The 25268-nt window shown below is 53.0% G+C and overlaps 1 protein-coding gene across 2 annotated transcripts; it reads right to left on the bottom strand.

Moving 5' to 3' along the window:
* Window positions 1-9236: 9236 nt before the first annotated feature.
* On the bottom strand, window positions 9237-13230 carry DMP1 (dentin matrix acidic phosphoprotein 1). Of its 2 annotated transcripts, XM_072863002.1 has the most exons (5): window positions 13116-13230; window positions 12186-12259; window positions 12038-12085; window positions 11309-11587; window positions 9237-11149 (listed from the first exon to the last, which is right to left on the bottom strand). In XM_072863002.1, exons 2-5 carry the CDS (start codon window positions 12237-12239, stop codon window positions 9845-9847), a joined length of 1686 nt encoding a protein of 561 aa, XP_072719103.1. In that variant the 5' UTR covers window positions 12240-12259; window positions 13116-13230; the 3' UTR covers window positions 9237-9844. The 2 variants fall into 2 exon arrangements, with proteins under 2 accessions (XP_072719103.1, XP_072719104.1); XM_072863003.1 differs by lacking the exon at window positions 13116-13230 and having other exon boundaries at window positions 11309-11563; window positions 12186-13063.
* Window positions 13231-25268: the final 12038 nt, after the last annotated feature.

Raw genomic sequence — 25268 nt, 5'->3', positions numbered from 1 at the left:
AAGCACTGTCACTACCCCAAACCATACAGGTGTTTGTGTCCACATGGGTGAGCAGGGAGAAGAAAGGCTGATCTCCAGCCACCTCTCGATGGGCTCACGCATTGCTTTCCCTGAGCAGGACTACTCGCTCCTGCTTCCCCATCGGCCTGCAAGTGAGTGGGGAAAACCAACCCCCGCTGGAGATGCGACAGCAGCAGCCAGCAGGAGTGCTGCCCACTGTGGCCACCCTCCCACAGCCCTGCAGCCTGCTTGGGCTCTGCCCAGAGAGCAACGCCCCTGGGAATTACACCACAGAGAGTTTAACCTCATTGAGGAAAAAATAAATAAGCAAACAAATAAATGAATATAATCAGCTTCTACAGTCCGCCATTGACAAAAATAGCGGTGGCAAGGCACCAATGCAAGGAGCCCCCCGTAGGCGTATCCAGGGGGGAGGCTTGGCTCTGGGCAGGTCTGAGCTGCACCCCGCTAAGCACAAAAACCCGGCCTGCCCTCCTCCATCCCGGCCCCGGCAAGGAGCACACCCGACCCTTCCCATGGCGCCCCAGCCTACCCGCAGGGCGGGATGCTCCCGGTATCCCCCCAGGCTCAGTCAGGCCCACTAACCTTCCTTTTTCCTACTCTTCCTCTGGCTAAACTCACCATCAGCTGTGCTGAGATTTGGGGGGAGTCATTATATTTATCTGCACTTGAAGTTTCCCCATCTTCGTTTAACTCAGGCTAGAAAACAATTGGCCACAAACTAGCTTCCCTGGTCCTGCAGCAAGGCTCTGGATGCTCATGCCCTCCACCTGAGTGCTTCATGAAGCCACAGACCCAGGAAAGGACTAAAAGCAGCACCCAGCCCCACCAGCAGGCTGAGCCCCCCACCCCTCCACAAAGAGCAGACAGCAATGCACAACCCAGCTGGGAAAAGCAGCAGCAAGCTTACCCTGCCACAGCACCAATGGCTACCCACGGAGTCGGCCGGCACAGATTTCCTTCTGCCACTGCCCCGCCGGGATATAAGGTCTATTTTTGCCCCCCCCACCCCCCCCGAGCCAGTCACCGCCCTGCCCAGAGTGACGCCAGCCTGGCAGCATGTGCCAGAAAACCCCCAAACTTCAACGCCGGCAGATTTGGTGCACAAACATAGAGCCCCGTGCCGCTGCCAAACCCGGGGAGGTTTGCACCGTGCCCCTTAATTGAGGGTCTGGCCTCAGAGGAATGGCCAGGAGGTATAATAACACTCTGGGTTAAATTAAAATAAATATTGGGAAATCGGTTCTTGGGGGGTGTCTGCTCCCTTTTTGGGAAATTCTGTCACTATTTTTTCAAGACGACAAAAAAGACCAACCTCAAAGGCCCGGCTCCACAGTCACTTGGGCACAGCCATTAGACAAAAAAAGGCTAAATCCAAACAAGTCCCTCTCCAGGCTGCCTGTAGAGGTGAAACAGGCCTTGGGAAGGGCAGGGAAGGAAAACGGGACTCGGATACAGGTGTCACCAGTCCCCCTTTGAGAGCTATTTCTGCCACAGTGATGCTACAAAATGCACATCTGCTTCATTTCTCATGCCCCCTGAACCACACAGACCCAGTCAGGGCCCAGCCCAGTCCCCCGCTCTCCAAAATCAGGTATTCCCCAGCTGAAATGTGGCAGCTCCGTACATGTCCCCAGCAAAGCAGAATAACTGTCTGGGGCAAAAAAATGCAAAAAACCCACCCTCATGGCTACCGAAACTCAGCAGGGACCTTGGTGGCAGGATACAGCCAGTGGTCAGAGCCCATCCCTCCTGCCCTGCCCCTGATAGCAGGGGATGGGGGCACGCGGGTGCTGTGGCTGCCCTCCTGCACCCACATCTGCAGGGACATCCTTTCTCCCTTCCCTGTAATTATCGTTTCCTGCTCGGATTTCAGCCGCCCAGCTCCCCAGTGCACCTCTGCTCCCTCTTTCCCTTGCACTCATCAGCAAAGGCCCCTTGCCGCTCCTGCACGTGCCTGGGGTGCAGCAGCTCAGGGGAACAACTCCCTGACAAATGCAGCTTTGCTTTCCACAGTGGCAAGGAGAATTGCAAATCCCAACTGATGCCTTCAGCCCTACAACCCTCAGAGAGGGAACGGCGGGGCTGGAAAATACATGCCTTCAAGCAGGTCGATGATGTGCAGGTTAGCCAGTGATAAAACTATGGTTATTTAGGGTAGAAAATAGTGGAAGACCTGAATGCTCGTGTTTCTGCTCAAAACCGGTGGCTGCGCTTGCTGAAAGCCTCACCCACATCCAGGGGAGCCCAGTTTGAGTCTGAATTTGATTGGGAAGTAAAGGATTTCCAGTTAACCAAATTCCCAGGTTAGGACCAGAAAGACAAAGCGCTTTTTTTTGGTTATTTTGTCTTCTTGCTCATCACCACATCAACAGGTACATCGTGGGGAGTTGCTAACTGCTGACAAAACGCCATGCACATCACATGCTTTTGGGGAGGGAGAGGTCCCTTGCAGCCCCCTGGGGGTCCAGCAGCCCTGGCAGCAGGCCGGCCCGTGCCCACCATGCAAAGCCCAGGGCTGCAGGGCACAGCTGCGCCTGCCCCATGGGCTTCAAAGCCCATTGTGTCACTGTGAGGAGCCATAATTACAAGGGAGGCCTGGAGCTGGTCATGGCTTTCAGATGGCGCCTCGGGCCAGGAAAACCCACACACAAAAAAAAAAAAAAAAGAAAAGGAAAAGAGAAAAAAAGGGCGGCATGCAGTTTTCCAATGCCAACGCAGCAGCCTCTGGTAAAGAGAGACACCAGCATCGTGAGGGACCCGGCACTCCCCCAGTCCCATGGGGCTGGGGTGGCTGGAGGGGCTGCCCTGCTGGGGGGTGATGTGGGGGGCACAGGACAGAGACAGCCTTGCTTCCCACTGCCCCATGCCGTCATGGGCTGCCCTGCGCAGGAGAGCAGTGAGCACATGCCCAGCCTCTGAGCTTACATTTCATCAGGGCTGGGGAACAGAGAGGGCTGGTGGGAGGCGATTTTTAATGTAATTAAAGGGCTGCTGCTCCATGCTGCTTAAAAAAAGAAAACTGACTATAAAAACACGTATTTCACCCAAGATCCCTAAAAAGCACCAGGATAATTAACGTGTGCCGAAGTGCCTCACGCAGCCAGCACCTATGTTTAGCTCCTGGGCCAGGGAGTGGGTGCTGCCTGGGCAGGCCACCGGCAGCAGCAACCTCACAGCACCATGCAGGGAGACCAGCAGGGAAGTTGGCCAAACGCATCCAAAATGTTTCCATTTAAAATAATAATAATAAAAAATAAATTTTTAAAAGCATCACATCTCAGGGTTGGAGCACTGGTCTCTTAATGCTTTTGCAAGAACTCCAGCTCTCCAAGGCAGCAGGGCTTGGAGAGGTCACCTGTTTGCCCAAAAGCAGCTTTTGGTATCTGTTATTAAAAGTGATCACAGAATCTGACAGCTTCGTGAAAATAATCTTGCCTTTGTAGATAAACAGCTGGAAACAAAACATGGAACATCTCGCCTGCATCCAGGGAATGTGCCAAGAGGTGACAGCAGCAAAAACTCATTTTTTGGGAGCACGTTGAGACGATGAGGCAGGCGTGCAGCATGAAGCCCATGTGTGCAAATGCAATGGTTTCCCTTCTGCACTCCCATCAGTTTTTTAACGTGTACAAGTACACTGCCGTGTTGCTCATTACATGCTTTGGTGAGTGAGCTGGGGGTTAGGCAGGCAGCCCACTCCCCAAGCCCTGCATGGGTGCATCGCTGCCCTCACACAGCAGGTGGTGACAAACCCCCCTGGCAGCTGCTGCTGTGCCCAAGCCCCGCTGTTGGTCCCATGCCACTGGCGCCAGCTTTGCACTGCAACCAAGTGGGCTTGCACCCAGCATGGCCCAGCAAGGGCACTGCGTACAGTTTTGATGTAATTGCCCAAGCCCATGGAGACCTCATGGTCAGAGTGTCCCTGTCTGGCGCAGCCTGACATGGGTCTCATGTCCAAATTTAATTATTATTTTTGCAGGGCAGTAAATGAGCAGAGCAGCGTGCTCCCATTCTGCCCTGTGTCCACCGCGGGGCCGAGGCTGTGGTCGGGGCTGCACCATCCTATTTCCACGCCCTGGAGCTATTCTGGAAGGAAACCTCAGGGCCAAAAATAAGTAAAGAAAACAAAACCAGAAGGACACTTTGAGCATGGTGGGGAGCGAGGTGCTGCTGCAGCCAGGGAAAGGGGTACCCCTGCCGTGCAGCACAGTGGCCAGGGCACCTCCAAAATGCACATGGGGGGCACCGGAGGCAGAGCTTGCCCTGACTCCCACCTCTCCCCACATGCTGTCAGGGACAGGAGCATGTGTGTCATGGCCATGAACTGGGGAGCGAACTGATGAGCAAGAAGAGGGTGCACCAGCAACAGCATAAGAATAAGGGATCCCTCTCTCACAGCACAAACCCAAATGCAAACCAACATCAGCTGGGCATGCGGCTTGTTACTTTTTTGCAAGCAGTTGATTTTAGAATAAAAACGGGAGGGGAGAACACCTAAAATGCACCACATATCAACTTCAGTTATCAGGACACAACTTTTATATATTGGCCCTCTGCAACTAAGCATTTCATGTAACTTTCCTTTTTCTCTGAGGCAGGAAACCAGATAAAGGAGATTAATTCTATTTACATGCCTGGCAAAACGCAGGCCATGAGTAGCTCTGTAACACGAGCACTTTGAGGCAGCCTGAACTCTGGGGAACAGAAACCCAGCAAATCACTGAGGCAAGGTCACAGCATTATCACAAATTCCAGCACTTGCCACCACCCAGGTCCTCACGTGTCGGGCAATATCCGTGTATCATATTTCCTTTGGTTTTTTGCTTGTTTTGTTTTCTTCAGGAGGAAGAAACTGCGCACCAGCTAGAATAAATTACCAGGACTGGTCCCAAAGCCAGTCTGCTGCCTCCATCCATGTGTGAGAGCCCTCAAACACAGCCACACGACAGAAACAGGAGGAAAAAAACAAATAAACCCCCAAAAAGGCCCTATTTTCATGAGGAGAGCAGGCAGAAAGCCCGGGTTCATTGCAGAGGTACCTACTGACAACCTGCACACCCAGCTCAGGAACTGAGCTCTCTGCCAAAGTCAAATCAGTGTCCGTGGACAGTCAGACATCTGGATGATGTGGAGGCATGCTGCTCCCCGTGCCGTGCTGGCGATGGCTGCCTACCTCCCCACCACTGCAAGCCCTGCTTGAACCTGCAAAAAAACCTGTGTTTGGGCTTAAAAAGTTGTCACTTGCAGTAGAGGCAGGGAGCACTGCGTGTGTCAGCAGGGAACTGCTGCGCTTGCACTGGTTATTTGTTATTGTGTATATACATGAATTGCACAACACTTGTGTATGTATCCATACATACACAGAGAAGTACATGTCTGTTGCAATAAGTACCTTAACACTCAGGCACTCATTTTATTTTTGGAAAATAAGGCTTTGAAAGTTTTCACGCTATAATGAACCTACTTTTTGCTCTGCAGGTGAAACAGCATCAGGTCTGGGACAGGAGAGGGCAGGTGCTGCCTCTGCTCCCCAGTTGCAGGTTCAGCTCCTGTTTTCAGAAACCTGATGCTTTCTGCTAAAACAAAACACCAGCTCTTTGCAGCTTTGTATTTCAGGGTGCAAAAACAGAAAAACCTGAACTGCAAACCACTTGCTCACTCTGCAGCTTTAAGGTCTCCATAGCGAGTTCAGGGGGTGCAGTACATGTGGATGCTAACGCTTGCCCTTTACCTGCCATTCTGTGGTGCCCGACTCCTTGGGGCCGTGCTGGGGGGACCACAAAACTCCCAGGACACAGCTGAAGCGGGGGCGGGGGGGGAGTTATTTGCCACTGAAGTGCATGGCAGTAAAAGCAGCTTGAAGAAAAATTTCCTTAGAGCTCCCACAGCCGAGACATTTCTTTTGTTCAGGTTGACGGCAACAGCAATTCCGTCAGAGGTTTTTCCTCCCCATTGAAAAGGGCAAAGAAATGGAATCAAACTCTCCCATCCTCACCACGTGCTTGGCAAGGAGCGGTTCCCATCACAGAAATCCATCACAGAGGCACAGAAGAGACAATCCCATAGGATTGTTTCTTCCACAGATATTCCCATTTTGCTAAAGAAACAGGGGCCAAGGAGAAGCCCTGCAGCTGGCTGTGGCGCTCAGCCTGCCATGGGAAGCCCAGGACGCTTGGCTGCGCTGCCAAAAAAGCCACTGCTGGATGGAGAGGTGCTCTGCAGGTCGTGAGGGTCTCTCCGTTTCTCCCACCAAAGCCAGGAAAATAAGGTTGAATAAATACAGCTTGCGTGCCATGGCCGCCCCAAGCCTAGCTGCTGTAGCCAGGCTCAGCACTGCTGCCTTCCACTGCTGCAGCCACACTGGCTACTTATTAAAAATAGATTTTTTTCTTCTTGGAAAGGACAAAAAAATAAACAAGAAACCTTTCTTTTAAGATGATGCAGGCTCTTGTTTTCACAAACCCAAATGCAACCAAAAATATCTGCTTTAAACCCCAGTGCTGATTCCTGGGTAAATCACTGCGTTCAGCTCTAGAGGCCGCCCTCAACGCACAAAAAATGCCATGTGGGTGGATAAGAAAAATACATACGTTGACGTGGGCATTTTTTATCCTTGCCTAACCCACCGGGCAAGCTGACCCTTAGAACTTCATCACGCAATCAGCCTGAAACGGGATGCAGGAACACCTCCAGCGACGGCAGAGCCCGTGGCTGACCTTCCCAGCTGCTCTGCCTGCCTGCCTGCCAGCAGAGTGGGAGCACTCCCCTCGGATGCTCACCGCGCACAGGCACGTGCCACAAAAACCAAACACAGGGGCTGCTGCTAAAAATGCCTTACAATCCTCGAAGCGAGCATCTTTTAGCCACGCTATCTCTGGCCATCCAAAACCTCACCCCGTGAAGCACTGCCCGCCACCAAGCCCCTCCGGACAGCAAGCGGGGTGGCCCTGCTCGCACACGGATGAACAGCATTTGATGGGGACAGCCCAGTTGCCACCAGTGTCCCCAAAAACCTGCCTGTCCTCGCAGACACGTGCTGCCAGGTGCTGGGCACGTCCCTGCACGGGGCCAAGACGAGCGGCTCCCTCCCTGCGGCCAGGCGGGAGCTTTCCCCAGCGAAGGGCCGAGTTTCCCCCCGCCGCCACCCGGGGATGCCCGGGAGGGACGGTCCCGTGGGAAGCCGTCCCGGCAGGACCGGCAGGCAGCAGCCGGCTCTGGCCCCGGCTCCCCGGCCGCTGGGGAGCAGCCAGCCAGCGGGAGGCGCGTTTCGGGCCTCGCTGGCGCGGACGTGCCTGCGGCCGCAGCGCGCCGCGGGAAGGCGGGCGAAGGGGACCCCCGCGGAGCGGCAGCGCAGCCGCCTTCCCCTCCAGCGCGGGGCGCGGCGGGGGGCCGCACGCCCTGCTTGCAAGGCACACGCCCCTCCCGCTCAAACTAAAGCCCAATCAACCCAGTTTTTCTCTCCGGGCACGAAACAAGAGGCGGACGAGCGCTCGCCCCCCCCCCTTTGCGGGGAGGGCGGGGGGCGGGAAGGCGAGCGGTCCCCACCCTAGCCGTGCCGCGCTGCCGCTCGCCCCAGCGCCGCTCGCACGTGGATGAGGACGGGCTGAGGATCTTGCACAAACTGCAAGAAGCAGTTTCACGGAGCCCGTTTCATCCCACCCTTGCGACGTCTCGGCCATCCTACTCACTGGCTGGGCGCACCGCAGAGCTGCGGGAGCCCCCTCCCCTCGCTTTCCTGGAGGGACCCGAAAAAACCCCTCCCGGTCCCCATTCCCACCAGTCGTCCCCACGCAAACACCACCTCTGATGGCCCCGGGGATGCGACCCGACCCCGCGGCAGAGCCGGCACCCGGACGCCCCCGCTGCCGGAGCAGCAGCACCGCTTGCTGGGCACGGGGGCGTTCACAGCAGCGCAGAGGAGCCAGCAAACACATCGCTACCAGAATTTTACTCCAAAGCCGCAGATGTCACCCAGCTCGTTTTGCACCTCTGGGCTGCAGTCAAGCCCGTGCTTGCTGTCTTTCACCCCAGCGATAGGGCTGTGCATCAGCATTTTGGTACCCGTGACCCTGACGGGCATCATCACCGTCACAGCCTCCCCAGCTCCTCATGCAGCTAATGCAAAGGGTCCGAAAAAATAAGGGGCAAGTTACAGCCGAGGTATCCACTGTGAAGTGGGGACCAGTGGGGTGGGGGAGGCAAGGTCAGGAAAGAGACTCATTCCCAGGGCAGCAGCGTGGGGAAGCTGCACCTTTCAGAGCTGATCTCATACAGAAGTAGAAAAAGCTTACACGGGGTGGAAATTAAAACATAAATTTCACTAAAGCCAGGAGCTGTTCAGCTCCCAGCTTTTGCAGTGGTGGAAAGAGTCTACAAACTAAGTGCAGTTTTGCTGTAAGTAGTAAAAAATTATTTCATTTCTTTACTGGTTCTTGAATTTGGTATTGCAATGCCCAGCAACGACACCGCTGACCCAAGGCAGCTGAAAGGCACGCACCCACTCGCGCTGACCCCTTGGAGGCTGTCCCCTGCACACCCACAACTCCATGCTGCAAAACAGTGCAGCTATCATCAGCCCATGACTTCCTCTGTCAGCATCAATACCCATGCTGTACAGCTTGTCATACACACGTGAATAAGTAAGAAGGGCCTGGATGGGATTTTAAACAAATAATGGTAGGAGAAAAAAAATAAAAGGCACAGCGAGTAAAAGAGACTTTACCCATGATCTACCAGCCCACGATAACCCCTATTCCCCTGCTCACCTGCATCTCTGCTGCAGGGGACCTGGCACCAGGGGCCACCGTAGGCACCCAGAGCCAGTGGTCCAAGACAGCCCCAGTGCCCTAGGGCATCTCCTTCCTAGCACCTCAGGAAGAACAGAACAACCCTTGCCTCCATTGCAGCAGGTGATGGCCATAATATAGCAAAGCCCCAGGCCCAGCTCGTTGGGGTCATTAGCCAGCTTTTCCACCCCACTCCTGGGTCACCTAGGGGCAGGGGTGGCCCTTGTGGTGCCTGGGAATAGGGAAGTGGAAACGCCCCTCAGGCTCTGTTTTTCCCCTCACCCCAGCATGCTGCATCTCCCCATGCAAACAGCCTGCCCTTTGCTCCCCACTCGCTCCAGTCCAGCCCCAAATCGCAGCACCCAACTCCCCTGGGAGAGAAAAAAAGCAACAGCTCACCACACCACTGTGGAGTTTGATGGTTTTAATGGTAATTGAAGACATCAACAGGATACATTTCAGCTTTGAAATACAAGTGCAAAAAGGATACAATATAATGTTTTCTGTACATTTCTTACAAAATATTACATACATCCCATCCTGAAATGGTACTTTACACACTGCTGAGCCCATGCACTGCGTGTGCACACCTCCTTATGTGCAGGACATGGAGCTAGCGGAAAGCTCCTGTTGGAGTCTGGGCAGACACTTTTAGAGCAGTGGGAGGTAAATACAAGGGGTGAACACAGGGACCATTCTGCCCAGCATGCCCAGGTGCAGCTCCCGGACTGCTAAGCCACCACTGTGCCCTTGTGGCAAGCGGGCAGCATCACCCTGCTGGCACTCACAGCTCTTGGCTGCTCTCCAGTTTGGCATACGAAATGGCTTTTCTCACTGCGGTTTGGCGTTTTCCCTGTGTCTGGCATGACCTCCCACTTTGTGCCCTGTGTAGTGTGCCCAGGTCAAACCCTGGCGAACCCGCCTCCATTTTATCCACAGCATCTTCTCAGGAGGAAGTCAGCCAGGCTATATAGCAAATAAATTAAACCCATCCTCCCCCCATATCCCCCAGCACCAAGGCTGTGGGGCACATGTCAGTACCCATCCTGGCAGTCGTTGTCATCGTAGTCGGCAGCAGGCTTGTTGCGGTAGGTGCCTGGCCGCCGTTTGCGGCTCCCACTCTCCAGGCTCTGTGGCGAGCTGTCGTCCCCGCGGCTGCTGGACTCGCGGGTGGCATCCTCCTGGGAGTGGCTCTCCTCATTGTCATCATCATCATCCTCCTGGGACTCACTGTTGTTGCTCTCTGTGGACCTGCTGTCCTCACCTGCATTGTCCTCTTGGCTGCTGTCATCCTCCGGGGATGTGCTCTGGCTCTCAGCTGATGTGCTTGGCACGTCCCCATCAGGTTCGGAGTCATTCTTGTCCTCCTTTGACTCCTCCATAGTGTCCTCTGTGGACTGGCTCTGGTCGCCGTCATCTTCCCCAGACTTGCTCTGGTCGCCCTCATCTTCCCCGGACTCGCTATCAGGCGTGGACGGTGCACTCCTGTCCTCGGCAGACTCCTGGTCCTCCTGCCCTTCCTGGGACCAGCTGCTGCTGCGCTCACTCGATGTGCTCACCACCTCCTGGGAGATGTCCTCTGGGGACTCTCCTGGCTCTTCGTCTGACTGGTCAGCAGTGTCCTCCCTGGACTCGCTGCTCTTGCCCTGCCTGGAGGGGATGTCCTCCCCATCCCCATCCTCCCCAGAGCGGCTGGTGCTGTTTTCCTCTGACTGGCTGGGAACAGGTTCTTCCGACTGACTGTTGTCCTCTGTGGACGGGCTGTCTTCTCCTGAGTCAGCATCCTCCACCTCTGGGGACCTGCTGTTGCCCTTCTCCCAGTGGTGGGAGCCAGCCCCCCATCTGCTCTCTCGGCTGCTCCCCGGGGCGTGGGGACCAGCACGGCGTCCCTTGTAGCTGCTGCCTGGGCCGTCAAAGACAGAGGGATCATCGCCCTGCATGGCTTCATCCTCGAAGTCGTAGCTCTCCTCCTCCTGGCTGCTGCTGCTGCCCCCTCCCCGCCTGTAGGTCCGCTCATACTGGCTGCCGAGGTAGTTCCTGTACCGCCGGTGGTCTGCCCCGATGCTCTCGCTGCTGCTACTGCTGCTGCTGTCACCATGCCCTCCGTCAGCCCCGGAGTCCCCATGTCCAGCGTTGTGGCCGTGTTCGCCTGCCCTGTCAGCACCAGCCACGTAAGTAGGACCTTCACCCCCCTCCTCTTCCCCATTCTCATCAAAGGTGTCGTCCCCGCTGTCGTCCTCCTCGTCTAGGAGCCCGCCGGCATGGGAGGGAAGCCCATTGACTCCAGTGCTGTAGTGCTCTCCGTTGTCACCATCATCAGCATCGCGTGCATCCTCCTCCTGTGGAGGTAACAAATGGAGACGAATGCAAAGGCTTGCAGGTCACAGGCGCTATTGGCACTGCTCGCCGCACAGGCCAAGCGCTACCCTGACCAACAACAGATTTTGGGCTAAGCGCGCTTTCTTGGTAGAGCGAAACACCCTTCTTCACTTACTCACCAGGAAACCAAGGCTGTTCCCATCCCGGGCACTCGCATCCTTGTGGTCCACCCAGTTCAGGTGCTGAGCCTCCCCAGCTCTGCCTCCCTTGTCTCGGCCACCGTGCTCGCCCAGCTCCTCGCCCACAGTGTTCCCACCTGCTGGGTCCCTGGCAAGGGCATTGTCCCCCCTCTCCGCACTGGCAGGAGGATGTCTGCCATCTCCACCACCCAGAAGGTTTCCCAGCTTGTTGATGTAATCTTCACTTGCTGTGTCCTGGCGGCAAAATATGACACAGTACTTTGGTTTATTAAACACCACTGCACATTTACTGCTACGGGATGATATATTGCTCCTAAGCCATGCAAGCGCTCAAGCCTTTTTCATTGCTCACACCTCAGCCCTTCAGTTGTTTCTGCTGATGCAAAAAAAAAGTATCCACCAACAAAAGGGCAACCCAGCAAAGCCCAAATCATGATGGTTCAGAGCACAGAAACTTCTTTTTCAGGACCAACACAGCAGAACACATCAGGTGAATTGGGAATGTGCACAGGGAGGCAAGGCAAAATGAGGTGAAACCAGCCCAGCTTGAAAAGACTGAGTAGACGGGCAAAGCTGAAAGACCTGCAGAAGCAGCAGCTCTTCCCCCAGGTGCCTGGTCCAAGGATGCCTGCCTGGGGCTGGCTCCCCATCCCAGACTTGCTCCACAAGCAGCTGCCACCTGCAGGACTGGGGCACCTCCCGGCTTACCTCCTGCTGGGCGCTGCGGCGCGGGCGGGCTGGCTCGCGGGCGGGCACCTAAACACATCCAGGAGAGGTCTGATCAGTGATCGGTGTGCCTCGGCTGGGCAAAACTGCCAGGGTCTGGGATTTGAGTAGCTGTCCAGTGGGTACTTACGGGGTGAGCGCAGGCTACGGCCCAGAGGAGCAGCACCAGGAAGGCAGCCCTCATGTCAGTTGTGGTCCCTGAGGCTGCAACAGGGAGCAAAGTATTTGCATGCTAGAGCAAAACATTTGCACATGCCCCTAGCTGTAACTTGGCCCCACAAAGCCCTTCCAACTGATACAGCCTTGCCATCCCGGCATGTGGTGCTCTGTCTGGCATGTCATCAAACAAGCCAAGGGATTTGTCCTCGTGCCACCTCCTGGCATCTCCTGTGCAGGAACTTCCCTTTAGTTTGGGATTTGAAATACCTGGCCATGTTCTTGCAGATTTTTTGTCTAAGCATCACTAAAGAGTGGGAAAGCTCCTCCGAATTCCCTGTTCCTATGGTAATGTCACCTACCACCCAGCTGAGCTTGGTGGCCATAACGGGAGCTGGCACCGCAGATGGGCAGCACTGTGAGACCGCAGGCTGCAGAGCTGCACCTCCCACTCAGCGTGGTCCCACAGCCCCGTAAAACCTCCCGCTGCCCCAAGGCGGAGCACCCTGGTAAGATAACCCCGCGGAGAGCTGCATCCCCAGTGGCCGCTGGGTTGGTCTGGCACCCCAGTGGCACTGCTGCCTGCGCATGCAGGTAAAGCAGCGGGGGGCTTTCCTCCAGCTCTGCTCTCGTTTTCCAAGTCCCTTAACCAGCCCAGCACCGCATCCCCACGGTGTGGTTAGCGTGCTAACCACACTGCACATCACCCTGCACCCAAAACATGCTAGAGCAAAAAGCCACACTCCTGATTTCTTCCCTTACGAAGCAACACCTACATCCCAGCTTACAAGTCTCTCCTGCTTTCTACCAAAACTTGCAAGGAAATCTACAACCCCTGTCCCCAAATGTTGCCAATTTTACTCCAGGCAATGCCAAAGCAACCCAAAGAAACCAAAGCCTTTACCTTGAGGTGTGGTACAAGCCGGCGTCTCCTCTGGTGCTCTGGATGGGGCGAGCTGGCTGCCTGTGTTGGGATGCCCCGGGCTGTGTGCCCCAGTGTGGCCGCGCAGGCATTTAACCGCTGGCCGGCACCGGCCCTGGGCAGGGGGCAGCCAATGGCACCAGCGGGCAGCACTGCCACGCGTGGAGGCGTCGCCGGGAACTGGCCTCCCACACTTCCTCCGGCCTCCGCCGGGACACCGGCCCTAAAAAAGCTCCTTGTGGTTGCAGGATGACGAGACGGGCTCACAGTTAATGACCGACTGCGCCGGCCCTGTGTTTTGACTGCTAAATTTATTCTGTTCACACACTTCCCGCCGTGACACACACAAACAACTACAGTGTCGCCCACGCCGAGCACCAGACCCCATCTCGGGGATGGCAACCTCCTAACGCATGAACTTGGGAGCAGTGTTTGCCCCGTGCCATGGGCCAGGGTGCTGAAACCCACGTGGGACAACCATTCCCCTGCCAGGACCCAGCCTTCCCCTGTGCCTTGGGGCAGGAGCACAAGATGCCATGCTAGAAGGAGAGGACATGCCTATTTTCATGCCCACACATGCACTCATGCAAGGGAGAAAGGAAATACTAAATGGAGGTGCGCAGGGAGAATCCCACCCCCTGCACGGAGGGAGTGTAGCACCCCCAGTGCTTCTTCCAGCTGCTGGCCAAGGGATGAAACCTCTGCTCTGGAAAACACGGGCAACATACGTACATGTATATGAGCATGTATATGCATAGGTATGTACATGCAATTATATATATGAATACATATACACGCACCACATATACCCCAGGGTTTCTTGGTGTAGCATGGATTATCTACTCCCAACAACGCAGTAAGCCAGCAGCGCAGATAGCCCCTACTCGCTCACAGATAATACGAGAGGGAGTTTGCAAACCTCTACATATGCACATACTCTGACACAAGTGCAACCGCACCTCTCTGCCTGTGCGGTTTAGGACAGGACCACCACGCCCCAGCCGTACACCCAGCTTTTCCCTCTGCCCCAGCCTGGACAGAAGGAAGGTGACTTCCTTGCCTGTATTTGGTCGTTGCTAAATCCTCCGTGCCCACAGCACCCCCTCTCTGCTAATTAAAACATTCCACAAGTGCAAATAGGTTGCTTTGAAGCAGGCAACGCGTCTCCGCTCTGCAAGTGAGGTTATTCCCACAGCCAAGCCACGGATTATGGGCACAGCCACGGGGCGAGGGGGCCAGGAGGAGGGTGCCTACGGGTGTTTTATTGGGGGGGAAGTGTAAATGCATTGATGCTCTGCGAGGAGCATTTGCACATCCTCCCCAGGTGGGAGGAGGTGTTTCTGCTGCCCTGGATAGAAGAAAGCAGCCTTCAGACAGCAAAGCCCCGCTCCGGGGAGCTACTGTGGCAGGGGAAGCCCATGAAACATGGTTCACCTTCAGCGGCAAACGGCTGCTGGCTTGCCCTGCTGTAAAGCCCTGGCAAACCACAGTTACCTGCAATGGCCCCTTGGTGCAGGACCCAAATTCCCAGAGGTGGGGGCACAGCTCAGAGGACATGGCAAGAGCTGCAGGTTTTCAGGGATTCACAGGAGGCACTGGTGCTGCAAAATAAATGACTCAAGGAAACTTGAGCAGGGTCAGGATTGAGCCAGGGCTCTAAACTGCAGATTATCTGAATTTGCCCGGGATATATCATCTGCAGACAAGAGCATCCAGAAACCATTCCCTGTGCTGTGACACTGCCGCGGCTTGACAGAGCATCTTGTGGAACCAGACATGTCAGTCTGCTGCTGTGGATGCCTGCTTAATTTCATCCTTCAAAATCTCCTGCCTTTTCCCCCCATCATTACCAGCCAGGGGACTGCACATGTCTGCCCTGTGAGGACTGCGGTGGATCACGCAGGTGCTGAGTGTCATGAGCATCTTTTTTCTCCTTCTTCCTGCCTCCCCACGCAGGGAGGCCCTGGTGCTGCCCCGGCCCCGCTGCTCTCCCTACAGCCCCTCGGCCTCAAGATGGGCACTGACAAGCCGCTCACTCTCACACACACGCACACCTTCGGCAGATGTTTTCCCTCTTCTTCCCTCCCCGACCCCTGCCACAGATACCGTGGGATGTATTTTCCTCTCGACCTCGACAAAATTATACCCCTGTCCCCAGCCAGATATGAGTTCACATTGCCAACCTTTTTTAGGCACCTCCAACAATTACCATGTTTTGTTGTTGGTTTTTTTTTTTTTACGTCAAACCTGCATTTAACTTAGACCCCAAAGACCTAGTGCTGCCTCACGTCCAAGCGCCACTGTGTGAGAAGGGGATAAATACCGAGCTGTGTGTACCTGGCTTTTTTAAAACACAGGTCACTCGCTGCCCCACTGGTCACCTGCCCCAAGGTCACCTCCGTCCCCTCCGATGGCTCCAAAACGCCCGTGGCACCAGCGCACCCAAGAGTGCTCTCTGCCAGCATCCTGATCTGACTCCAAGTCCCTGTGACCTCCAATAGCCCTGGGTTGAAAGACCAAGGTCTGTCCCCCAGATTCCTTCCAGGGAGCATCCCACAGGGTCAGCCAGACTGCCCAAGCAGCTCTGCCTTTGTTTTGCAAGGAAAGGAAACCCCAGCCCACACATTATAACCTTACAATAAGCCTCTAAAAAACCCCCAAACAATAATATTTAGGATTATTGTTACACCAGAGGTTAGAAACGGACTGAGGGTGGGGAAAGTGGCTGTCTGACTGGTGTTTTAAATGCCACTGTGCATTTCCCTGAGTCCAACTGTCCTGAGATGCTCGGTCCCTGGAGATGGCTGGGACAGGAAGCAGCAGGGCAAAGAAGATGAGGGAAACCTGGCTAGGCTAAAGCTGGCACCCTCAGGCTACTGGGGAGGAGGTGGCTGAGTCAGAGATGAGAGGATTGGCAGGGCTGGTAAAAAGATGCAGGAATATCACTTTTCTGTTTGACAAGTTGGACTGTGTGGTGTTCATGAAGACAGAGAAAAGATATGAGCACAGACAGCAGGAGGGATTAGAGACATCAAAAGCAAGACAGAAGTTGGCACTGCAGAGAGCAAGCTGACGGTGGAGGCCAATTGAGACATCTCAGCATCAAAAACTCAATAAATTAATATTGTTCCAAAAAAATACCATTCCCTCTTTTTTTTTTCAGTCCAAGGTATTTTCGTAGTATTTATGTTGCTGGTGCACTTCTCTCCTGATTACACCTATGGGTTTTGACAGCAGCATCAAAAGGAAAAAGATCAATTACTGAACTGGAGCAGGAGAGACCAGGATGAGAGCAGGACTCGAGGCACATGTCCACAGCCCTTTCCCAAACACTCAACACCAGCTCCTGCCTTATGCTCAGATCCAAATCCAAACCCCTTTGCCGAGCGCTTACTGGTGACAGGTGCTACAATGCAGTGCTGCATTTTCAGTTGGGAGCAGGCAGGAAAAACTTTGCCTCCTAAATATTTGTTTCCCCCGTACGTGCCACGTTAGCACCAGGAATTACCCAGTGCCCAATCCCAAGGGATTTATTCCCACACTGCTTCTCTAAAAAAGGGTGCTCAGCCTTGCAAACCAGCCAGGTTCCCACATCGCTACCTGCTTTGCAGGTAGATGTGGACAGATCACAGCTGGTGGCTGCGGGCACAGGGGGGAGAAGTAGCCTGGCTTTGGCTCCTCCACATGTGCAAGGGATCTGAGCAAAGGCATCGTGCCTGTTCCCTGAAGTCTGAGTAAATATTACCAGCGTTCCATAGCATTATGTGACACATAATGCAGTAGCTAATGATAACATTTTAGGTGTTTCAAGAACACCATTGATATTTCAACCCTTCCCAGCAGCAAGCCTCAAAGTTACAAACGCTGTGATATATGGCAGATCAAAGTTACCATCGTGTTTTTCACAGTGTGGAGGTGTGCACAAGTTTGGTTTATGCTAAACCTTTAAAATTTGCTATTTCTCCTCACTGGAAAAAAAGACATCCTAGGAGCCTGAGTCCTGGAGCCCTGAATTACAGACACACACAGGGTCCCCCTAACACTAGACCCCTGCACAAGACCAACAGCCCTCTCCCTTTGCCCCCTGACAGCACACGGGTAGGATCATTAACCCACCCTTAGGTGTCTACCATGGAGTTTCCTTTACAGCCAGAGAAAACAAGCGCTTTTAAGGCACCAATCATTTACCCTATTTCAGGTACCTATTTCAGGCTGAAATGCATCGCAGACTGTTTGAAGTCTCTGTGACACTGCCAAAGGAAGGCGACCAGCATGCTGATCTTGTCCTACCAACAAGATGCACCATGCTTTTTCTCAAAACATGTGCAAGGCAAATTCCTGAAACCCCTCTCTCCCCACCTCCCACACCAGCCCCATGCTCCCTTCACTTCTATTTCTAGCACTTTTATACCGCCCTCCTCTGAGCAATGGGCTCCAGGCTTTTCACAAATGTTTTTCCCTCAGAAGAAAATGCCACGCAGAGGCACTTGCCAAAACTAGACCTGTGTGGCCGCCCCCGTCTCTCCTGGAGGCTGCAGGCAGACAGGCTGGATAGTAAGGACCCAGCCCTGCAGGCTGGGCTCCGTGCAGACAGAAGCGATTAACTCTTAAAATTAAAAACAACTATGGGAGTAACGATGTGATTACTTTTTCGAGATGCAAGATGTGCTTGCCTAACAGGTGACAGCTCTACTTCTTTTACAGGAGCCGGAAGTGCTACTTGTGAATAATTGGGCACACTCCTATTCCCAGCGGCTGGTTTTCGGGCACGCTCAGCCATCACATTCAGAAGCCCCTTCCCAAATGCCTGCAGCAGCCAGGAAGTACAAATGGAGGCTGCTCAGCCCCTTGCACCTACATTTTTGGGGACAGGACAAGGCTGGTCCCTCCACAGCCCCCATCCCTCCTCACCACTGTCTCCATGCACACGGCTCCAGTCTCTTCTGGGCAGGGGAGCTGCAAAACCAGCACATTGCCTTGATGGTCTGTTTGAACAAAGGCTCACAGGTGTTGTACCTGTTCTGCACTACTTTGCAGTTTGTGCTTCTGCTCGTTGCCGGAGCAAAATGCATGGAGCAATAATTGGTTTTTGCATTGTGCCCATTGCAGCTGGAAGTCATGGCTGGGCAGGTACTTTGTGCTATCTCTGCCAGATGCGTGTGACCAGATTCTCAGGTCCTATAAATCCATATTCATCAGCCAGCTTGGCTGAATTCATTAATTTGAGGCCGTGAGTTCACCAGCTGTGGACCAGGTGCCTAGTTTCTGTGTGTCCACTGTCAAATCTAACACGTCTTCCTGCACACAGGCACTGCCGCAGCTTGCTACCCTTGGTCAAAATAAGGGCAGCGACAGACGCCCGGCTCTGCTCCGTATTGGGGACCAGCATTGACACTGCTGGCATGGGCACCGGGCAGCCCCAGTGTGGCTGAGCTGTCAATAGCTCAGCACTGACAGCAGTAATCATAGTGACAGCAATGGGTAATTATGGCTCCTAAAATTTAATTCGGAGTACAGTATCTTCTACAATCATTCCCTGCTCAGAAATCAGTTCCTTGGGAGGTGGGAGCAATAAATACTTGTCAATCACAACCTGGAAATGGAAGGATAACAGAGCCTTAATGTGAAAAGCCCTCTCCAGCCATCTCCCTGCGCTCGCCCCCGCTCCAACTGGAATTGCAGAGATCTGTGCCAGACACTGGCAAAGCAGTGTGATGTCAGTGCTCTTGGGAAATAAAATACAGCAATGAGCTGGGGCCGGCTTTGCCCTCATATCAGCTGCCACCTTCGGGTGACCTGCTCCAAGTTGTAGGCTTGAAATATGGCCAGCTGCGCTGTGCGTGCCTATCAGATCTCTCTACTTGTTTCACGGTACCCTGCTTTCTTGTTGGAGGGGAAAAAAGCATCAGAAGGAAATGAATGATTGAAATGATTGTATAAAACAGGGACTGCACAAGTGCAAACGGGTGATGCGGAGGCACAGGCTGCCCGGAGTGGGCAGAGAGGTCAGAACAGAGTTGGCAGCTGTACAGAGAGCCAGACCCTCCTCCTGGAGGGTGGTCAGCACTCCTCTGGTTTCTGTACTGTCATTGTGGCTCACTTGGTCTAAATTTATCGCTGCTTGGTGTAGCTGGACAGGAAGCATTACCACAGTCCCCTGGGAGCCTGGAAAAGCTGGGTAGACACCGTCAACGCAGCCCTGAGCAAGAGACCAACAGCAATTTTGCTCATACCTCCAAAGGACAGAAGCCAGTTTGCAGTGTTTTCTCCACTATGAGCTTCATCCCATGAAGATGCTGAGCAGCTGTGAGCTGGGGCAGCCCAGTCTTCAGCCAACCTTCTGGGTGTGCAGAGTGCCCAACTCCATCAGAGAACAAGAGAGAAAGATGGTCCCCATCACTGACTAACCCTGTGAGTGGAAAGCCTGCCCCATAGTCCAAGTATCATCTGTCATGACAAGGTCTGCACACTCCTTGCAGATGTGTCCTGTGCCAAGCCCCATTGGAAAGAGGGTTACCAGACTTGGCCTGGCTTGGGATGATAAATCATACCTCCAAGTTTGTCCAGTTTGCAATGAGCTAAATCCCTGAAATGCTTGAGCTAAAATGTTCTCCCCTAATGCTGACAACATGCTTTTCCTTAGCCTCACTCATATTTTTTTTAATCTTCAAAATGTTAATAACTTTTTTTAAAAAGACCAAAAAAGAAAAAAAAACCAACCTAAAGAAACCCACTACCAAAACCCAAACAACCCCAATCTCCCTCCAAAACAGAGAAGTCTCAACCAATACAACCATAGAAAATAAAAGCAAGACACAAAATATTAAATCTCTGAGACAGCAGAAGTGCTTTCCAACAGTCAGAATCACAGAATTGTATAGGTTGGAAAAGACCTTTAAGATCATCGAGTCCAACCGTAAACCTAACACTACCAAGACCACCACTACACCATGTCCCTAAGCACCTCATCCAAACATCTTTTAAATACCTCCAGGGATGGCGACTCAACCACTTCCCTGGGCAGCCTGTTCCAATGCTTGATAACCCTTTCAGTGAAGTAAAATTTCCTAATATCCAGTCTAAACCTCCCCTGGTGCAACTTGAGGCCATTTCCTCTCATCCTATCACTTGTTACCTGGGAGAAGAGACCGACCCCCACCTCTCTACAGCCTCCTTTCAGATAGTTGTAGAGAGCGAGAAGGTCTCCCCTCAGCCTCCTTTTCTCCAGGCTAAACAACCCCAGTTCCCTCAGCCACTCCTCATCAGACTTGTGCTCTAGACCCTTCACCAGCTTCGTTGCCCTTCTCTGGACACACTCCAGCACCTCAATGTCTCTCTTGTAGTGAGGGGCCCAAAACTGAACACAGTATTCGAGGTGCAGCCTCACCAGTGCTGAGTACAGGGGCACAATCACTTCCCTAGTCCTGCTGGCCACACTATTTCTGATAGAAGCCAGGATGCCATTGGCTTTCTTGGCCACCTGGGCACACTGCTGGCTCATATTCAGCCAGCTGTCAACCAACACGCCCAGGTCCTTTTCTGCCTGGCAGCTTTCCAGCCACTCTTCCCCAAGCCTGTAGCGTTGCATGGGGTTGCTGTGGCCCAAGTGCAGGACCTTGCACTTGGCCTTGTTGAACCTCATACAATTGACCTCGGCCCATCGATCCAGCCTGTCCAGATCCCTCTGTCAAGCCTTCCTACCCTCAATCAGATCAACACTCCTGCACAACTTGGTGTCATCTGCAAACTTACTGAGGGTGCACTCAATCCCCTCATCCAGATCATTGATAAAGATATTAAACAGGACTGGCCCCAACACAGAGCCCTGGGGAACACCGCTTGTGGCCGGCCACCAACTGGAGTAAACTCCATTCGCCACCACTCTTTGGGCCCAGCCATCCAGCCAGTTCTTTATCCAGCGAAGAGTACACCCGTCCAAGCCATGAGCAGCCAGTTTCTCCAGGACAATGCTGTGGGAAACCGTGTCAAAGGCTTTACTGAAGTCTAGATAGACAACATCCACAGCCTTCCCCTCATCCACTAGGCAGGTCACCTTGTCATAGAAGGAGATCAGGTTGGTCAAGCAGGACCTGCCTTTCCTGAACCCATGCTGGCTGGGCTTGATCCCTTGGTTATCCTCTACATGCCATGTGATGGCACTCAGGATGATCTGCTCCATCAGCTTCCCCAGTACCGAGGTCAGGCTGACAGGCCTGTAGTTCCCCGGGTCCTCCTTCCGGCCCTTCTTGAAGATGGGTGTCACATTTGCTAATCTCCAGTCAGCTGGGACCTCCCCAGTTAGCCAGGACTGCTGGTAAATGATGGAAAGGGGCTTGGTGAGCACTTCTGCCAGTTCCTTCAGTACTCTCGGGTGGATCTCATCAGGCCCCATAGACTTGTGAATGTCTAAGTGGTGCAGCAGGTCACTAACCATTTCCCCCTGGATTATGGGGGCTCCATTCTGGTCCCTGTCCCTATCTTCTGACTCAGGGGGCTGGGTACCCAGAGAACAATTGGCCCTGCTGTTAAAGACTGAGGCAAAGAAGGCATTAAGTACCTCAGCCTTTTCCTCATCCTTGGTCACTGTGTTCCCTCCCCCATCTACTAGGGGCTGGAGATTCTCCTTAGCTCTCCTTTTGCTGCTAATGTATTTGAAGAAGTATTTTTTGTTGTCTTTTACAGCAGCAGCCAGATTGAGCTCTAGCTCAGCTTTGGCCCTTCTAATTTTCTCCCTGCACAGCCTTGCTACACCTTTGTAGTCCTCCTGAGTTGCCTGCCCCTTCTTCCAGAGGTCATAGACTCTCCTCTTTTTCCTGAGTTCGAGCCAGAGCTCTCTAGTCAGCCAGGCCGGTCTTCTTCCCTGCCGGCTCGTCTTTTGGCACCTGGGGACAGCCTGCTCTTGTGCCTTTAGCACTTCCTCCTTAAAGAATGTCCAGCCTTCCTGGACTCCTTTGCCCATTAGGGCTGCCTCCCAGGGCACTCTGTCGACCAGGCCCCTAAACAGGCCAAAGTCTGCCCTCCGGAAGTCTAAGGTGGCAGTTCTGCTGACCCCCCTTGCTGCTTCTCCACGTACCAAAAACTCTATCATTTTGTGATCACTCTGCCCAAGATGGCCTCCAACCATCACATGGCCCACAAGTCCTTCTCTGTTGGTGAACAAGAGGTCCAGCGGGGCACCTTCCCTAGTTGGCTCACTCACCAGCTGTGTCAGGAAGTTATCTGCTACACACTCCAGGAACCTCCTAGACTGTTTCCTCTCTGCTGTATTGTATTTCCAGCAGACATCCGGTAGGCTGAAGTCCCCCACAAGAACAAGGGCTAGCGATCATGAGGCTTCTCCCAGCTGCTTATAGAATAGTTCGTCAGTCTCCTCATCCTGGTTGGGAGGTCTGTAACAGACTCCCACCACACTATCTGCCTTGTTGGCCTTCCCCCTGATTCTTACCCATAGACACTCCACCCTATCATCACCATCATCAAGCTCTAAACTATCCAGACACTCCCTGATGTATAGGGCTACCCCACCACCTCTCCTGCCTCGCCTATCCCTCCTGAAGACTTTATAGCCATCCATCGCCGCACTCCAGTTGTGCGAGTCATCCCACCGTGTTTCCGTGATGGCAACCATATCATAGTTTTCCTGGTGTACAATGGCTTCCAGCTCCTCCTGCTTGTTGCCCATGCTGCGTGCATTGGTGTAGAGGCACTTCATCTGGGCTGTTGTCCGTGTTTCCTTCATAGAAGAACACCCCTTGTGTGCTTTGAGGCGTTTCACTGGCATTTCCCTCTTGGCTCCTATTGCCTCAGTATTCCCTAGTCAATAAGACCTATTTCTTTATATGCAAATTTCCTCCTGTGCTTACAAAGTAATTAAACCCTCATTGTTTAAAACTCAAACCAAGCCCAACTGTAGGACCACATCATGCATTGGGTGAGCTTCCCTTTGAGCTGAGCTCATTCAGCACAGCACCCGTGCTGCGCACAGCCAAACTGCTTGTCCCATGGCAGAGAAGGAGTCAAACCTTCTGGGAAAAGATGCTCAGGGCAGAAGAGGCAGGAGAACAGAAAGTCCAAAGTTGCCTGCTTCCTTGGAGTATGAAGGATGGAGGAGGAAAGAGGAATCCAGATGTGTCCTTCCTTACCCACAAACACTCCAGGCAAGCGTGAAGCCTACAGCTTTGCAATAGCTAAGGAGCCCCATGGCTGCCCTTCCACCCTTGCCAACCAGAAAGGCACAGTGTTTCTTCTATTTGATTCATCAGGAACAGACTCATTTCCAATGCCAAAATGCTTAGCAAACCCTAAAGGCATTTCACAGGTGTTTTGGCAAATCTTCTTCATTTAGTTGATGATCTAACTCTTTATTAACTATTATTACATGAGTCCTGTAGCCACATCTTTCACGATAGTCCATATTGTATAAGGGTCTATATAATAAAAATCCCATGGAAGTTATTCTACGTTATATAGGAGTCTACGTGCTCACGTTAAACCGCTTTCAGTAAGAAACAAGTATTAAATCCAATGAGATGTTTCTTGGTTCTCCTTAGTTCCTAAAAGAGTGTATAAATACTGGGGGGAGGGGATGGGGTCAAAGCAGTGTTTTGAATGTCAGAGGGACAAAGGAAAACCTGGAATGATTAACTGGAAATACTTTTCCTGAAAACAACACGTCGGGTTGTTGGTGACAAACCCGTATGAGTGCTCGACCAGCAGCCAAAGCGCTGGTGTGTATTTCCCAGGGAGGCTGTGCACAGTGCACTGCCAGCACACTGAAAGGCAGCTCAGGAACATCACCCCAGCACTTGACAGCAGCCACCCCCGATCCTGAGACAGGATCTGCATTTCTGCTCCACATTCACACGGACTGCAATAGGAACTGAATCTTACTGCTTTTAAGACCTAGATTTAGAAGATCTTCTATTTATTCACCCCAGGAATCAGTTTACCTGATTCAGATACTGGTTATAGGGCTGGCTCAACCGTTCACTCTCAACAACATGATGACTTTAACACGCTTCCTTGTTCGACCTATTCATGAATAAAGTGTCGTGTCCCCCCCCCTCCCAGTTGTTCTTTGTAATTCTGTACCAATCAACTTAAATGAGCATGCTGTAAATGACAGACTGAAGTCTTACACAACAGACTAATTCTGCTGGACAAGTATATTCACACTCTGTTAAACTTCCAGCTGAATTCAATGGTATGCCTCAAAGGAGTTACATACGTGTGATTGCACGTGCTAATTGCAACCTTTTGACTCAGGCTATTTCCTCTTCACTGTTTCCACTGGAAACCCTTCTTGTCACACAATGCTTTTTTTCTGCATGCTGGATGCACAGAAGAATATTGCACAGCAGATAATACAAGCAGAAATCTTAAAAAAATACTCGTAAGAAATGAATACTGGATAAGCAATTACCCTCATGCACAGAATTTGCACTTTTGCATAACCAGTCACAAATAAAAAGATGTGAAGATATGTTTGATAACCAAGCAGGGAAGACTGATGCAAACAAATGCGGGCAAGGTGTGGGCTGGGGAAGCAGGGTCAAGAACTGCTGCCTGTTAGCAACCTGCGTGGTCCCACAGCTGAAGCAGGTACACAACACTCCCCTGCAATTTTTTTTTAGTAACTTCAGGGCTCAAGTCATTGACAAAAGCTTTCCTGAGGGTTTCTAGTATTTGTGCTTCTTGAAATGTCTGCAAGCTCTGGCACTGCCTGCCTTCTCAAGTCACGTACGCTAACTATAAGGTGCCTGTGCTGTGGGAGCAGCCCCTGCTCTGCCCAGATGTAATTACATGGTACACTTCGTGGCTTTCTATAAGGAAGTGGCATCACCACCTCTGTCTTTCGCCAGGCACCTCTCCAGAAGCAGCCCAAATGGGAATGCAGAGCCATGAAAGGACTTCCTCTGTCTGCCCAGCCGCATGGGGGGAGAGCAGGAGGATCCCTGGAAGCATCACCTCAGCTTACGCACCAGGGCATCCTCTGCCTTCAGCAGGGTCTAGGCACTCCTTGCTGAAGAAATCGTGCCAGAATCACAAAAACTGATCCATCTCACCCATACTCCTCTCAGCATTGTGAGCTTAAGCACCTCACTACCCAGCCCATGTTCAAATCTTGCCCATGCC

The sequence above is a fragment of the Ciconia boyciana genome, chromosome 5 (genome assembly GCF_034638445.1).
Source record: "Ciconia boyciana chromosome 5, ASM3463844v1, whole genome shotgun sequence".
Classification (NCBI taxonomy): domain Eukaryota; kingdom Metazoa; phylum Chordata; class Aves; order Ciconiiformes; family Ciconiidae; genus Ciconia; species Ciconia boyciana.
This window is presented reverse-complemented; position numbering and strand designations above follow the sequence as displayed.